General features: G+C 41.7%; 1 protein-coding gene across 1 annotated transcript in view; it reads right to left on the minus strand.

Moving 5' to 3' along the window:
* Window positions 1-16,592, minus strand: part of MGAM2 (maltase-glucoamylase 2 (putative)) — a 130,751-nt gene that overhangs the window by 60,318 nt on the left and 53,841 nt on the right. The window contains exons 25-31 of the mRNA XM_035254554.3: window positions 16,273-16,428; window positions 14,899-15,204; window positions 5,709-5,863; window positions 4,501-4,669; window positions 3,515-3,611; window positions 2,942-3,054; window positions 2,345-2,470 (exon numbers count right to left, since the gene is read on the minus strand). Of these exons, the coding sequence (XP_035110445.2) occupies window positions 2,345-2,470; window positions 2,942-3,054; window positions 3,515-3,611; window positions 4,501-4,669; window positions 5,709-5,863; window positions 14,899-15,204; window positions 16,273-16,428 (1,122 nt within the window). The remainder of the gene's footprint in view (window positions 1-2,344; window positions 2,471-2,941; window positions 3,055-3,514; window positions 3,612-4,500; window positions 4,670-5,708; window positions 5,864-14,898; window positions 15,205-16,272; window positions 16,429-16,592) is intronic.

Raw genomic sequence — 16,592 nt, forward strand, 5'->3', positions numbered from 1 at the left:
ATTCATATCTTTCTCACTCTTCAAATATCAAACTTAATCTATTAAACAAAGTTCTAACTGAAATGTTCAAGGGTGGAAACTGGGACTTTCTTAGGAAACAAACGGGATTGCATATCTGGGTTTTTTTCTACAGTAAATCTGGCTGTTAAAAACTCTCAATAAACTAAGTACTAAAGGAACATAGCTCACAATAATAAGAGCCATGGATGACAAACCCACAATCAATATCATACTGACTAAGCAAAAGCTGAAAACATTCCCCTTGAAAACCAGCACAAGACAAAGATGTCCTCTCACCTCTTCTATTCCACATAGAATTGGAAGTTCTGACGAGGGCAATAAGGCAAGAAAAAGAAATTAAAAGGCCAGTCATGGTTGCTCACACCTGTAATCCCAGCACTTTGGGAGGCCAAGGCAGGTGGACCACCTGAGGTCCGGAGTTTGAGACCAGCCTGGCCAACATGGCAAAACCCCAGCTCTACTAAAAATGTGAAAAAATTAGCCAAGTGTGGTGGTGTGCACCTGTGGTCCCAGCTACTCACGAGACTGAGGCAGGAGAATGACTTGAACCCAAGAGGCAGAGGGTGCACTGAGGCAAGATCACATCACAACACTCCAGCCTGGGCAGCAGAGGGAGAAAGAGAGAGAGTGTGTGTGTGAGAGAGAGAGAGAGAGAAAGGAGGGAGGGAGGGAGGGAGGGAGGGAGGGAGGGAGGGAAGGAAGGAAGGAAGGAAGGAGGGAGGGAGGGAAGGAAGGAAGGAAGGGAGGGAAGGGAGGGAAGGAAGGGAAGGAAGGGAAGGAAGGGAAGGAATAGAAGGGAAGGGAAGGAAGGGAAGGAGGGAAGGAAGGAAGGAGGGAGGGAGGGAGGGAAAGAAAGAGAAAGCAGGAAGGGAAGGGAAGGGGAGGGGAGGGGAGGGGAAGGGGAAGGGGAGGGGAGGGGAAGGGGAAGGGGAGGGGAGGGGAGGGAAAAGAAGGGAAGGGAAAGGAAGAAGAGAGGAAGGAAGGAAGAAATAAAGGGCATTCAGAGGAAGACAAACTATTTATATTTGCAAGTGACATGATCCTATATCTAGAAAGTAGATCTTGTCACCTAGACAGGATCCTATATCTAGAAAACTCCATCATCTCAGCCCAAAAGATTGTTAAGCTGATAAGAAACTTCAGCAAAGTCTCTGGATAGAAAATAAATGTACAAAAGTTTCTAGTATTTCTATACACCACCAACAGTCAAGCCTAGAGCCAAACCACAAATGAACTCCCATTCATAATTGCCACAAATAAAAATCCTAGGAATACAGCTAACCAGGTAGGTGAAAGATCTCAACAAGGAGAACTACAAAAACTGTTCAGAGAAATCAGAGATGACACAAACAAATGGAAAAACATACTCAGAGATAGGAAGAATCAGTATCCTTAAAATGACCATACTGCCCAAAGCAATTTATAAATTCAATGCTATTCTCATTAAACTACCATTGACATTCTTCACAGAACTAGAGAAAACTATTTTAAAATTCATATGGAACCAAAAAAGAGCCTGAATAGCCAAGGCAATGCTAAGCAAAAAGAACAAAGCTGGAGGCATCAGCCTACCCCACTTCAAACTATACTACAGGGCTACAGTAATCAAAACAGCATGGTAATGGTACAAGAACAGACATATAGACCAATGTGAAAGAATAGAGAACACTGAAACAAGACAGTACACCTACGACTATCTGACCTTTGACCAACCTGACAAAAACAAGCAATGGGGAAAGTACTCTCTATTCAATAAATGGTGCTGGGATAACTGGCTAGCCATATGCAGAATGGAAACAGGACCCCTTCCTTACACCAACATATAAGAACGACATTATCTTATAGCTTTCCTGAATGTCTATCTCTCTCTATGCAGTACCAACCCACGTTTCTACATATGAAACTTATTCAAACCATGATTGTTGAATAATAACTAAAATGGTTAATATTTAGTTGAAAAAAGGAAGTTGCTTCTTTTTAGTCCAAAAATGATAGTTCCCTTCATTGTCTTAAGACTCTAGGTGAAACTTGTTTGGAAAAACAGAGACTTGTGCATAAGCCAGACTTTGGAAAAGAATAAACCAGCGTATTATTAATATTGATTACTTTGTTAAGGTATATCTATGGATTTTTTTCATCTTGCAATTTTCCTATTTTCTAACTTCTGTTTAATAAGTATATAGTATTATTGTATATACAAAGAAAAAGAATTCAGCCTGGATTATCAAGTTATCTTTGATAAGAACATCATAGCACTTCTAATATAAAATTAGCCACAAATTCCTGTAACTAATTAAACTTTGGGCTGGGTGAGGTTTCATACATAGGGAATCTGGGCTGCCACCATTGCATCATACAAACTGGAGATTTCAGCATCATTCTGGTATCCATAGCGACTCAGCTGGAATCCCAAGGCCCAGTATGGAATCATTGCTGGTCGACCGATCAACTAGAATAAAAAGAAAAATGCATCCAGATAGACTTCCTAGGAAAGAACAGGGGTTGACTTATTCTTGAATCAAGTTGAGTGTTTCTGCTAAGTACTGTCTAAGAGGCCTCACCCAAGAAAAATAAGAAAGTCTAATAAATATGGAGCAACTACGGACATGCAGAATGATAGAAACATTATAATTGAAGTTTTCCTATATTCCAGAGTTTTCATTCTAGGAAATCTGATAATTTGCTGGTTATTACTGATTAGCAATTCTTAGATAGACTGTTCAACAATTGAGAGACATGTGGGATATTAATATGCCTTTATGGACCCATAATACTAAAATATGATTTTCAGAAAAGGCAGTAACAATCTAGTAGTGACACTGAAGAGTCAAAAGAAAAAACTAGCCTATCTCAGTGCCAATAATGTGGTAATAGTCAATAAATATTTGACAATATATTGATGGAAAGAATTGATTCTAACCTCTGTGTACTGCTGAGTTACAAGTTCAGGGGTTGGCCCCAAAACAATGTAAAAGTCCAAAATCCCTCCTGTGGTGCGGTATGTCAAGGCAGGAGTGGGCTGTAATGTCACATCTGTAAGAAAAACAATATACATGAGGCACATCCTTGGAATTGTAAATCATCCAGATAGAAAACCTGCCCTAAAATTTGCTTTCTTCACACTCTCTTTTTGATGCCTGCCTCCTCTAGAAAGTCTTCTCTTATCAATTGGAATCAGAGGTGTATTTGCAGGTACCCCAAATGTAATATGCAACCTCAACAACTTTTAAATATGCTGTGAATGAAAGCCAACGTGTCACAGTAAAATAGGCTATGCCAGAGTAGGAACCACAATTGGTCAAAATTCCATGCCTAACACCCGATTCAGAATTCTTAATAAATCTTGAATAAATAGATGAGTAAATGGAAAGTCAGTTTATTTGTTCCATTTCCCTTGCCTCCTGAAGGTCTCTATTTCAACTTATAATACAGGTCAAAATAGAATGGTCACAGCTGTTTCTGGTGGCACATGGGGGTTGTGCCTATGTCTTACCCATGGCATTGCTATTTAGCAGGAGCACTCCATGGGCACTGCCATCCTCCTCCAGTGCCATGTAGTAAGGGTGGACACCATAGGAATTCTTGTTGTTCTGGGAGTCATGAGAGTAATAAACAAAAAGGAAATTCAAGATATTCTTTTCATAACATAACCCAAACAGCAAACTCTTACTTATCATTAAGGATTCAGCTCAATGTCATGTTCCTTTTTCGGGCCTTCCTTGACCCTCCCTTCTACCCTAAGTAAAAAGCTGTTTCTTCTCCACTATGTGCCTCCTCATTTATTGTTATATAATTTAATTATTTATTATTATATAATTAAGTGATTCCACTATGCTATTTCTGCCTCTATTTCTCTCACTAGCCTATAAGTGTCTGGACAGCAAAGACAGTACCTTATTAAGTCTGTAGCTGGCCGGGCATGGTGGCTCATGCCTGTAATCTCAGCACTTTGGGAGGCTGAGGTGGGCAAATCACCTGAGATCAGGAGTTCGAGAGCAGCCTGGCCAATATGGTGAAACCTTGTCTCTATAAAAAATATAAATATTAGCTGGACAGGTTAGCATGCACCTGTAATCCCAGCTACTCAGAAGGCTGAGGCACAAGAATCGCTTGAACCCAGGAGGCAAAGGTTGCAGTGAGCCAAGATCATGCCACTGCACTCCAGCCTGGGAGACAGAGCAAGACTTGGTCTTAACAACAACAAAAAAGAAAATCTGTAGCTAAGCACTTAGCAATGTGCCTGATACATAGACTATATTAAGTAAAGTTTGTGAAATAAAATCCATAACTGACAGAGGGAAATATATATATATATATGCCTTTTAGAAACAAAAGAATGACATGCAGCCTATTACAACTGAGAGCAGAATTTATCAGTATAAGTTGAAGTTGATGAGCAAGGTGTCATATAGAAGCATATGGATTAAAACAGATTTACATTGAGAGAAACTGATTGTTAACTTATTCCATTGACCCTACCGCAGGTGGCTCATCACGAGCAAACATCCCCCAGGTGTTCCAGTTCATGTCTCTTCTGAAAGCTGTGTGCTCAGTTTCCCCAAAGCCATAGATGTACTGAGAGGGCAGACGTGTAGAAATGGAGAGAAACATGTCATTGAAGGTGAAGCCGGGGAGTTGAGAATCCCAACTGCAACACAAAAACAGATCACACTGAGCTGGAGACCACTGGCCAGAGCTCCTTGGGATGTGTTTGTAATGTCTAATTGATTCCAAAGCCTCCTGAATTACTGCACATTTAGATACGGGTTCAAATACTGTGACATGACCCAGGTCATAACAATGGCCCCGACTCAGTACCAAAGTTCCTTGTTCACATTTCTGTTCTGTGGTTTGTCAGACTGAGAGCTCCTTTTCTGGGACCTTGAGGGCAAAAGCCATGACTCCTTCTATTTATTTCAAGTTTTCAGTGCCTGGCATATCAGCTTGAATAAATATATAAAGGAACAAATAGGGTTTAAGCAAACTTTTCAATGGAAAAGTGTGAAACTTAGAACAATTTCTCTGAATTGGCCAAAGGCCTCTTACCAAAGAGGACAACAGAGAGGAAATCACTTGTGTAGCCAAAGAGAGAAGACATACATGAGAAGGCAAAGGTGCACATGCAGGTAACAGCTTCTACTAGGATGGGGAACCTCACCCCAAGCAAAACCCAGACCTTCGCTTCATTCTATTCTGCAGCAGGACAACAGATGGGAGATGACAATTCCTTTATGCTTAACATTGTCAAAAGGCTTTTAAGGCTTTTGTGTCCACAGAATCAAATATTACAAGAAGCAATTTCTTTCTCCTTTTTAACCTTTGCTCCTCTCTCCTGCCTCTTATTATTTCTTAATGGACATAGTATGGAACTCATTCGTATCTTAGGTTATCTCCTGTACTTATTAAATAGAGTTTTCTATTCTACTTAAGAATAATAAGTAGAACATGTATTTTTCTTTCTCTGAAATCAAACAATTCTTAATTTCTTTAAAGGCGGATTAAGTATTTTTGTTAATGACTAACCAAAAACAAATTATTCATTAAAGCATGGAAAAATAGATAGACTCTCAACAAATGCACACATATTTACATAGGGTCTCTCAGACTAATATTTCACTTGAATTAATTATAACCACTATAGTTAAATCTAGAACTACTCTAATTAGAACCAAATAAATGGTGCTTACATTACAGTGTTGGAGGTTCTGCGTTGAATCTGGATTCCAAAAGGATTGTTCTGAATCCTGACATCATACAGACGGTTTTCAGGGTCATCATCTGGTTGGGGAGGGGTGTTCAGTGGCACTGGGACCTCATATCTTTTATTATTTGGGTCATAGATCTGGCAAGAAGAGAGAAGAAAACTTTCTGGTAGGGTCTCAGACCTAAAATCCATCATGCCAGCCCATATAATTCAGATTCCATGTTTTTAGCCAGTTTGCACCTTATCAGTAAACATAGAACATCCCCAAGCAAATAGATGTGAGGCCTGCCTTCCCACCATGTCCCATACAGATGCTGCAGTTCAAAAATGCCTCAGTAAAATCCATTCAAAGCCAAGGAGGGCTCTTCCTCTAAAGAACTTGTGATAGAAGGATATAGAATGTCATAAATAGAATGTGTGTGTACCTGTTTGTAAGTGTGTGGCATGTAGACATGCATGTGCATAGAACTGTAAACCTGTGTCTTCGTGCATGTTAGGAATTAAAGAATTGTGTTTTCCTGTGGACTCTGAGAATTCCTTACCATTTGAGCTTCCAGATGCTGCACAGCTTTTCCATTCCTAACATTTCTCTTCTGTATCCACCCCTTGTTCCTACTTACCTAACAGGACTGATGTGTGGGATGAATAAAAGGAGTGAAAAGTATTATGCAAGTACAAGGAGTATCACAATCATGAGTGACCATCCTCTTCCTCAGGTTATAGCCCCAAATTTATGTTTAGGTATAAAGGCTTTTCTTTTTTTTCTTTTTTGAGACGGAGTCTCACTCTGTTGCCAGGCTGGAGTGCAGTGATGGGATCTCAGCTCACTGCAATCTCCGCATCCCAGTTTCAAGCAATTCCCCTGCTTCAGCCTCCTGCGTAGCTGGAACTACAGGCAGACACCACAATGCCCAGCTGTTTATTGTATTTTAGTAGAGATGGGGTTTCATCATGTTGACTGGGATGGCGGGATGGTCTCACTCTCCTGACCTCGTGATCCGCCCGCCTCAGCCTCCCAAAGTGCTGGGATTACAGGTGTGAGCCACTGTGCCCGGCCAGATGAAAGTTTTCTAAAGTCCTGCTTGTCAAAATTATGTTTCTCAGACCCAAAGCAGCAGCATTGCCAGGAGCTTGTTAGGAATGCAGAACCTCAGGCCCCACCACCCCAGATTTTCTGAATTAGAACTTTCATTTTCACAAGCTGCTCCAGTGATTCATGATACATTAAAGTATGGAAAGCAATGGCTAAAGCTGAGCTGTCCAAGGTGCTGTCCATGAGCCACACATGGCCTTTGAGCACCTGAAATGTACTAGTCTGAAATGAGATTCACTGTAAATACAAAATACACACCAGACTTTGAAGACTTAGTATAATTAGAAGATTGCTTCAAGATGAGATTTGAATGGGAAAAAAAAAGAAGAAAAAAAACTTTTAAAAAAGAAGATTGCAAAGTATCTCCATTAAATTTTGATTTCGGGGGGACTGCCAAGTTGGCACGGTAGGAGCAAATCAGGATTGCAGCTCTCAGTGAAGATGCAGAGGGTGAGTTCAATCTGCATTTCCAGACGGATCTTTGTTGCCCACAGAACGGGGAAATTCCCAGGTGTAGGAGAGATACTGGACGCCAGCGCAGCTGTCTCGGCTCCCGCCGCCGTTTTGGCCAGCGCCGCAGCGCGCAGCAGCACTCTGCACAGAACACACTGGTCTGGGTGCCCTGTTAAACCGGCAATCTGAGATTTGGGAGGGCAGATTAGCATATCCATCTGATTAAACAGGACTTGGACAGTGAGCCAGACCAGGAGATTCCTGGGAAGAGACGTTTGAACCGGCACAGTGGGTCACTGCATGGGAAATCACACAGATCCTGGTGCCCTATCAGCAGCCGACTGAAACACCTGGGAAAGAGTCAACCATTCAACTTAAAAAAAAAACAGGGCTCTGAGGCAGGGAGCCAGGTGATCAGGCTTGGCGGGTCCCACCCCCACAGGGACAAACAAAACAGCGATTTGAAACGCTCGGGGTTGAGAGTTTCACTGCAGGCACAGCTGAACCCAGGATGGTGCAGCTTGGTGGGGGATGGGCACCCGCCATTACTGAGGCATACCGCCCCTACTGAGGTACACTCCCATTGCTGATGCAGCCTGCCATTGCCAAGGCAACCCGCCATAACAGAGAGACTCTGCCAACAGGGCAGAGCCCACGACAGTAGCGCAGAGCCCACAGCAACAGGGCAGACCCCATGGCAACAGGGCCAAGCCTCGGAAGGCAAATAGTGACTAGACTGCCTCCTAGCTGGGCAGGAAGGTGCAATGGATACTCAAAGAAAGCCCTAACTCCCCGAGACAGAGCATCTGAGGAAAAAAAGGGGTTTTATGAGTTCTGCTGCAGCAGACTTAAATGTACTGACCTAACAGCCCTGAATGAACAACAGAGCTCACAGCTCAGCACTTGAGCTCCTATATAGTACAGACTGCCTCCTCAAGCAACTCCCTGACCCATGTATATCCAAAGAGTCACCTCAAAAAGGACTGATCAGACTGACATTTGGCGGGCATCATTCTGGGACAAAGATAGCAGAAGAAGTAACTGGCAGAACCTCTCACTGTTCCGCAGCTGCTACAGGTGTACCCCAGACAAGCAGAGCCCAGAGTGGACCTCAGCAGTCCTACAGGAGAGGGGCTAGACTGTTAGAAGGAAAACTAAGTAACAGAAATACTTCATCATCAACAATCTGGGTGCCCACTCAGAGACCCAATAGAAAGTCAGCAACTACTCAGACGACAGATGGATAAACTCACAAAGATGGAAAGAAACCAGCGCAAAAAGGAGGAAAACACCCAAAAACAAAACACCTCACCTCCTACAAAGGACCAAAACTCCTCACCAGCAAGGGAACAAAGCTGGACAGAGAATGAGTGTGATGAAATGACGGAATCAGACTTCAGAAGATGGGTAATGAGAAACTTCCATGAGCTAAAAGAACATGTTCTAAATCAATGCAAAGAAACTAAGAACCTTGAAAAAAGATTTCAAAAAAATTTGAGGAAATGACAACAAGAATGGGCAACTTAGAGAGGAATATGAATGAATTGAAGGAGCTGAGAAACACAACATGAGAACTTCGCAAAACATGCACAAGTTTCAACAGCCGAATTGCACAAACAGAAGAAAGAATATCAGAAGTCGAAGATCAACTCAGTGAAATAAAACGAGAAACCAAGATTAGAGAAAAAAGCGCAAAAAGGAATGAACAAAGTCTCCAAGAAATGTGGGACTATGTGAAGAGACCTAACCTACGTTTGATAGGTGTACCAGAATGTGATGAAGAGAATGAATCCAAGCTGGAAAATACTCTTCAGGATATTATTCAGGAAAATTTCCCCAACCTAGCAAGGCAGACCAATATTAAAGTCCAGGAAATACAGAGAACACCTCAAAGATATTCTGCAAGAAGAGCAACCCCAAGGCACATAATCGTAAGATTCACCAGGGTTGAAATGAAGGAGAAAATACTAAGGGCAGCCAGAGAGAAAGGTTGGGTCACCCACAAAGGGAAGCCCATCAGACTCACAGCAGATCTATCGGCAGAAATGCTACAAGCCAGAAGAGAGTGGGGGCCAATATTCAACATCCTTAAAGAAAATAACTTTCAACCCAGAATTTCATATCCAGCCAAACTGAGCTTCATAAGTAAAGGAAAAATAAAACCCTTTGCAAACAAGCAAGTACTCAGAGATTTTGTCACCACCAGGCCTGCTTTAAGAGAGCTCCTGAAAGAGGCACTACACATAGAAAGGAACAACCACTACCAGCCATTCCAAAAACATACCAAATGCTAAAGAGCATCAACAAAATGAAGAATCTGCATTAACTAATGGGCAAAACAGCCAGCTAGCATCAAAATGGCAGTAACAAATTCACACATAACAATATTAACCCTAAATGTAAATGAGTTAAATGCACCAAGCAAAAGACACAGACTGGCAAATTGGATAAAAAACCAAAACCCATTGGTGTGCTGTATCCAGGAAACCCATCTCACATGCAAGGATACACAAAGGCTCAAAATAAAGGGATGGAGGAAGATTTACCAAGCAAATGGAGAGCAAAAAAAAGCAGGAGTTGCAATTCTCATCTCTGATAAAATAGACTTTAAAGCAATGAAGATCAAAAGAGACAAAGAAAGCCATTACATAATGGTAAAAGGATCGATACAACAAGAAGAGCTAACGATCCTAAATATATATGGACCCAATACAGGAGCACCCAGATATATAAGGCAAGTTCTTAACAACGTACAAAAATACTTTGACTCCCACAAAATAATAGTGGGAGACTTTAACACTCCAGTGTCAATATTAGACAGATCGACCAGACAGAAAATTAACAAGGATATCCAGGGCTTGAACTCAGACCAGGAACAACTAAACCTGATAGACATTTACAGAACTCTCCACCCCAAATCCACAGAATATACATTCTCCTCAGCACCACGCCACACGTACTCTAAAATTGAACACATAATTGGAAATAAAGCACTCCTCAGCAAATGCAAAACAACTGACATAATAACAGACCATAGTGCAATCAAGTTAGAACTCAGAATCCAGAAACTAACTCAGAACTGCACAGCTTCATGGAAACTGAACAACTGGCTCTTGAATGTTGACTGGATAAGCAAAGAAATGAAGGCAGAAATAAAGAAGTTCTTCAAAACCAACGAGAATGAAGACACAACATACCAGAATCTCTGGGACACATTTAAAGCAGTCTCTAGAGGAAAATATATAGCAATAAGTGCCCATATGAGAAGAGTGGAGAGATCCAAAATTGACACCCTATCATCAAAATTGAAAGAGCTAGAGGAGCAAGATCAAAAAAACTCAAAACCTAGCAGAAGACAAGAAAGAACTAAGATCAGAGCAGAACTGAAGGAGATAGAGACACAAAAAGCCCTTCAAAAAAATCAATAATTCCAAGAGCTGATTTTTTGAAAAGATCAACAAAATAGACCACTAGCCAGAATGATAAAAAAGAAAAGAGAGAACAACCAAATAGATGCAATAATAAATGATAAAGGGGAAATCACCACAGATTCCATAGAAATTCAAACCATCATCAGAGAATATTACAAACAACTCTATGCACATAAACTAGTAAACCTGGAAGAAATAGATAAATTCCTGGACACCTGTGTCCTCCCAAGCCTAAACCAGGAGGAAGCTGAAACTATGAATAGACCAATAACAAGGTGTGAAGTCGAGGCAGCAATTAAGAGCCTACCACTCAAAAACAGCCCAGGTCCAGAGGGGTTCACAGCGGAATTCTACCAGACACACAGAGGAGCTGGTACCATTCCTCCTGAAACTATTCCAAATAATCCAAAAAGAGGGAATACTTCCCAAATCATTTTATGAGACCAACATCATCCTGATACCAAAACCTGGCAGAGACTCAACAAGAAAAGAAAACTTCAGGCCAATATCCATGATGAACATAGATGCAAAAATCTTCAATAAAATACTGACAAACCGATTGCAACAGCAAATCAAAAAACTTATACATCATGATCAACTAGGATTCATCCCAGGGATGCAAGGCTGGTTCAACATACGCAAGTCTATAAACATAATTCACCACATAAACAGAACCAAAAACAAAAACCACATGATTATCTCAATTGACGCAGAGAAGGCATTTGACAAAATTCAACAGCCCTTTATGCTAAAATACCCCCAATAAACTCGGTATTGATGGAACATATCTCAAAATAATAAAAGCTATTTATGACAAACCAACAGCCAATATCATACTGAATGGGCAAAAACTGGAAGCATTCCCTTTGAAATCCGGCACTAGACAAGGATGCCCTCTTTCACCACTCCTATTCAATATAGTACTAAAAGTTCTAGCCAGAGCAATCAGGCAAGAAAAAGAAATCAAGGGTATTCAAATAGGAAAGGGGGAAGCCAAATTGTCTCTATTTGCAGACGACATGATAGTATACCTAGAAGACCCCATTGCCTCAGCCCAAAAACTCCTGAAACTGATAAGCAACTTCAGCAAAGTCTCAGGATACAAAATCATTGTGCAAAAATCACAAGCATTCCTATACAGCAATAACAGACTTAAAGAGAGCCAAATCAAGGACAAACTGCCATTCACAATTGCTACAAAAACAATAAAATACCTAGGAATACAACTTACAAGGAATGTAAAGGACCTCTTCAAGGAAAACTACAAACCACTGCTCAACGAAATAACAGAGGACACAAACAGATGGAGAAACATTCCATGTTCATGGTTAGGAAGAATCAATATCGTGAAAATGTCTATACTGCCCAAAGTAATTTACAGAATCAATGCTATCCCCATCAAGCTACCATTGATTTTCTTCACAGAACTGGAAAAAACCACCATGAACTTCATATGGAACCAAAAGAGAGCCCGCATAGCCAAGTCAATTCTAAGCAAAAAGAACACAGTGGGAGGCATCACACTACCAGACTTCAAACTATACTACAAGGCTACAGTAATCAAAACAGCATGGTACTGGTACCAAAACAGACATATAGACAAATGGAATAGAACAGAGGCCTCAGAGGCAACACAACATATCTACAACCATACAATCTTTAATAAACCTGACAAAAACAAGCAATGGGGAAAGAATTCCCTGTTTAATAAATGATGTTGGGAAAACTCACTAGGCATGTGCAGAAAGCAGAAACTGGACCCCTTCCTGATACTTTACACTAAAATTAACTCCAGATGGATTAAAGACTTAAACTTAAGACCTGGCACCATAAAAACCCTAGGCAAGAAAATCTAGGCAAAACCATCCAGGACATAGGAGTAGGCAAGGACTTCATGACCAAAACACCAAAAGCATTGGCAACAAAAGCCAAAATAGACAAATGGGACCTAATCAAACTCCATAGCTTCTGCACGGCAAAAGAAACAGTCACTAGAGTGAATTGGCAACCAACAGAATGGGAAAAAATTTTTGCAGTTTACCCATCTGACAAAGGGCTGATATCCAGAATTTACAAAGAACTCAAACAGATTTACAGGAAAAAACAAACAAGCCCATTCAAAAATGGGCAAAGGATATGAACAGACACTTTACAAAAGAAGACATACATGAGGCCAACAAACATATGAAAAAATGCTCATCGTCACTGGTCATTAGAGAGATGCAAATCAAAACCACAATGAGATACCATCTCATGCCAGTTAGAATGGCGATTATTAAAAACTCTGGAGACAACAGATGCTGGAGAGGATGTGGAGAAATAGGAACACTTTTACACTGCTGGTGGGAGTGTAAATTAGTTGAACCATTGTGGAAGACAGTGTGGCGATTCCTCAAGGCCTTAGAAATAGAAATTCCATTTGACCCAGCAATGGAACACATGGACACAGGGAAGGGAGTACTACACACTGGGGTCTATTGGGGGGAATAGGAGAGGGACAGTGGGGGGGAGCTGGGGAGGGATAGCCTGGGGAGAAATACCAAATGTTGGTAAAGGGGAGGAAGGCAGCAGAACACACTGCCATATATGTACCTATGCAACTATCTTGCATGTTCTACACATGTACCCCAAAACCTAAAATGCAATAAAAAAAAATTTTGATTTCAAGGTGAAATGATAATATTTTAGGACATTGGTTAAATAAAATATTATTAAAATTAACTTGACTTTTAAAATATACATTTAAAAATGCATTTACTGGAAAATATGCATGGCTCACATTGTATTTCCAGTAGATGTTCTTTTTAAATGTTCATAGCAGTGGGTCTTAAAAAGTGTGGCCTCTTGATCTGCAGCATCAGCCTCACCTGAGAGCTTGTTAGAAATGCAAATTCTCAAGGCCGGCACAGTGGCTCATGCTTGTAATCCCAGCACTTTGGAAAACTGAAGCAGGTGGATCACCTGAGGTCAGGAGTTCGAAACAAGCCTGGTCAACACGGTGAAACCCCATCTCTACTAAAAATACAAAAAGCAGTCGGGTGTGGTGGTGGGCACCTATAATCCCAGCTACTCAAGAGGCTGAGGCAGGAGAATCACTTGAACCAGGGAGGCAGTGAGCCGAGATTGCACCATTACACTCTGACTTGGGCAACACGAGCAAAACTGTCGCCAAAAAAAAGGAAGCTAGAAAGAAAGAAAGCCAGAAAGCAAGCAAGAAAGGAAAGGAGAAGAGAGAGGAGAGGAGAGGAGAGGGGAGGGGAGGGGAGGGGAGGGGAGGGGAGGGGAGGGGAGGGGAGGGGAGGGGAGAGGGGAGGGGAGGAAACAAAGAAAGAAAAGCAAGAAAGAAAAAAAAGAAAGAAAGAGAGAGAGAGAGAGAGGAAGGAGGGAGGGAGGGAGGGAAGGAAGAAAGAAAGAAAGCAAATTATCAGGCTAGGCCCCAGTCCAGGCCTACTGAATCAGAAACCCCAGGGGTAAGGACCAGAAATCTGGGTTTTAAAATGATCTGAAGGTGATTCTGATGCATACTAAAGTTTGAGAACCACTGCTAGAGAAACAATTATAATATTGGAATTAAGTTAATGCCTCTCATGTGAGTTTGCCACAAAGCAGACACATTTTTCTCAGGGCTAAAGGATGATTCTTTGATGATGTTTATGACCAAGAATACTCATCATTACAGAGAATTCACAATCCTCGTAGATCTAAGGTCACATCCTGGCTCTACCGTCTACTTTCTGATTTTTACCTCTCTATAGGCCTTAGCTCCCTCATCTGTAAAATGAAGGATTTGGATGAAAGGCTGTTTCAGCTGGGCATAGTGGCTCATGCCTATAATGCCAGCAGTTTGGGATGCCAAGGCAGGTGGATCGCTTGAGGTCAGACATTTGAGACCAGCCTGGGAAATACGGTAAAACCCTGTCTCTACAAAAAATACAAAAATTAACCAGATGTGATGGTGCACACCTATAGTTTCAGCTACTTGGGAGGCTGAGGCAGGAAGCTAGCTTGAGCCAGGGGGGCAGAGGTTAGAATGAGCTGAGATTGTGCCCCTGTACTCCAACCTGGGTGACAGTGGGAGACCCTGTCTCAAAAAGAAAAAAAAAAAACGTTTTAATTGTTTCAATGTCTTCTATCCATACAGAACTGTGAGTTAAAAACTCCATATTGTGAACCAGAATCTGCACCATGGTCCTTACCTTGACCTGCAGCATGTTTGCTGTGTGATAGATCACGCTCAGGCGGAGGAAGCTGATCTTTGCAGAGAGAGAATCAGAGGCGGCAACAGCAGCTGCTGCGGCTGCTGCAGTGGGAGGTGGCACATCCCTTGATGGCAGTGGTGGTATTGGTGCTGTCTGTCTAGATTCCTCTGCTCGTGCTAATTCAGGGGCCACCAGGAGGGAAAGGTTTGCAGTGATGCCAGCGTACTGGTACTGAATGTCACTGGCAACATAATTAGGGATGGTGTCATAGTAACAGGTGGGCACGCCAGGAGTAGATGTGTGCTGGAACAACAGGAGAAAGTCTTTCTCAGCCTCTGATACAACACTGAGGCTCTAATTACTGAAGAAGTTGGTTAACACAGACTGTCTTTGACACCATGTCCATGGTTATGGGTTGAATTGTATCCCCCAAAAAAGATGTTAAGTTCTAACCCCTGATACCTCTAAATGTGACTATTTGGAAATAGTGTTCTGCAATGAACAAGTTAAAATGAGATCTTTGGGATAGGCCCTGATCCAATATTACTGGTATCCTTATTAATAAGGAAAATTTGGACACAGAGACAGACATGTACACATGTGACCATGAAGACAGAGAGTGGGGTGATGCATCTACAAGCTAAGAAATACCAAACATTGGCAGGAAGCCACCAGCAGTTAGGGGAGGACCATGGACCAGATGCTCCCTCAAAGTCCTCAGAAGGCACCAACTCCACTGACACCATGGTCTCACTTCTAGACTCCAGAATTTTGAGGGAATAAGTTCCTGTCGTTCTCTGCCACTCAGTTTGTGGTACTCTGTCATGGTAGCCCTAGCAAATGAACACATCCATTTTTAAAACACACACATTGGCCTTCTATAATGAGTGAACAGTGACAAAGCAGCAGGAAGTTTGATCTGGAGACAGGAGCCTCCAGGCACAATTCTAATCCCAGGGTCCTTATTGTCTCCCCAGTAATCTAGAGGAAATCACTTTTTCTTTCTAGTTTTTATTTTCTCTGTTGTTCCAATAGAGAGAAACAGCCTGACCTTACCCTTCCTGCTTGTGTTCTCCAATAGACAAAAAAATATACAATGCATAATGCACATCCAATGTATATTATTATGTTTGAAATTGGGTTTTTAATGATATGGTTGGAGTGGCAATGAGAATGGCAGTAAGTTCCTTCTGATTCCTGAGAAAAATACTGATGACCTATCATGTACAGTTGGCAAAAGACATGTTGCACAATATCCTTGTTTTCTTCAAGCCACAGAAATTTGCAAAGTGTTTTCTAGGTGCCTAATTACTTGTGAGACAGTTTTTACAACTTCCTGATCAATGTGGTAATCTATTTCTGGTCATTTACCTCCCAAAGACACCCCCGCTGCCTACAACTCTCCTCAGAGGCTGTTGGATCATCAGGGTAGCAGTTGAACTTCTCCAGGTCATCGACAGGAAGATTCCACTTAATAGAGAATTCTTGTCCCAGTACGAGTCCTTGGAGATCAGTGATGGTTACCACCTGGGAAAAGAGACCTTCACGGTGACAAAGGAAGGGAGGGAAGGTCACCTAGATAGAGTTCTTGCCTGGGGGTCTGGAAGTTAGAACAACGGGATCTATTCCTTCCTCCAAAACCAGTTTGCCATGAGATATTTGGAACTTGGCTGATTCCTGGGCTTTCTCAC

The sequence above is a fragment of the Callithrix jacchus genome, chromosome 11 (genome assembly GCF_049354715.1).
Source record: "Callithrix jacchus isolate 240 chromosome 11, calJac240_pri, whole genome shotgun sequence".
Lineage (NCBI taxonomy): Eukaryota > Metazoa > Chordata > Mammalia > Primates > Cebidae > Callithrix > Callithrix jacchus.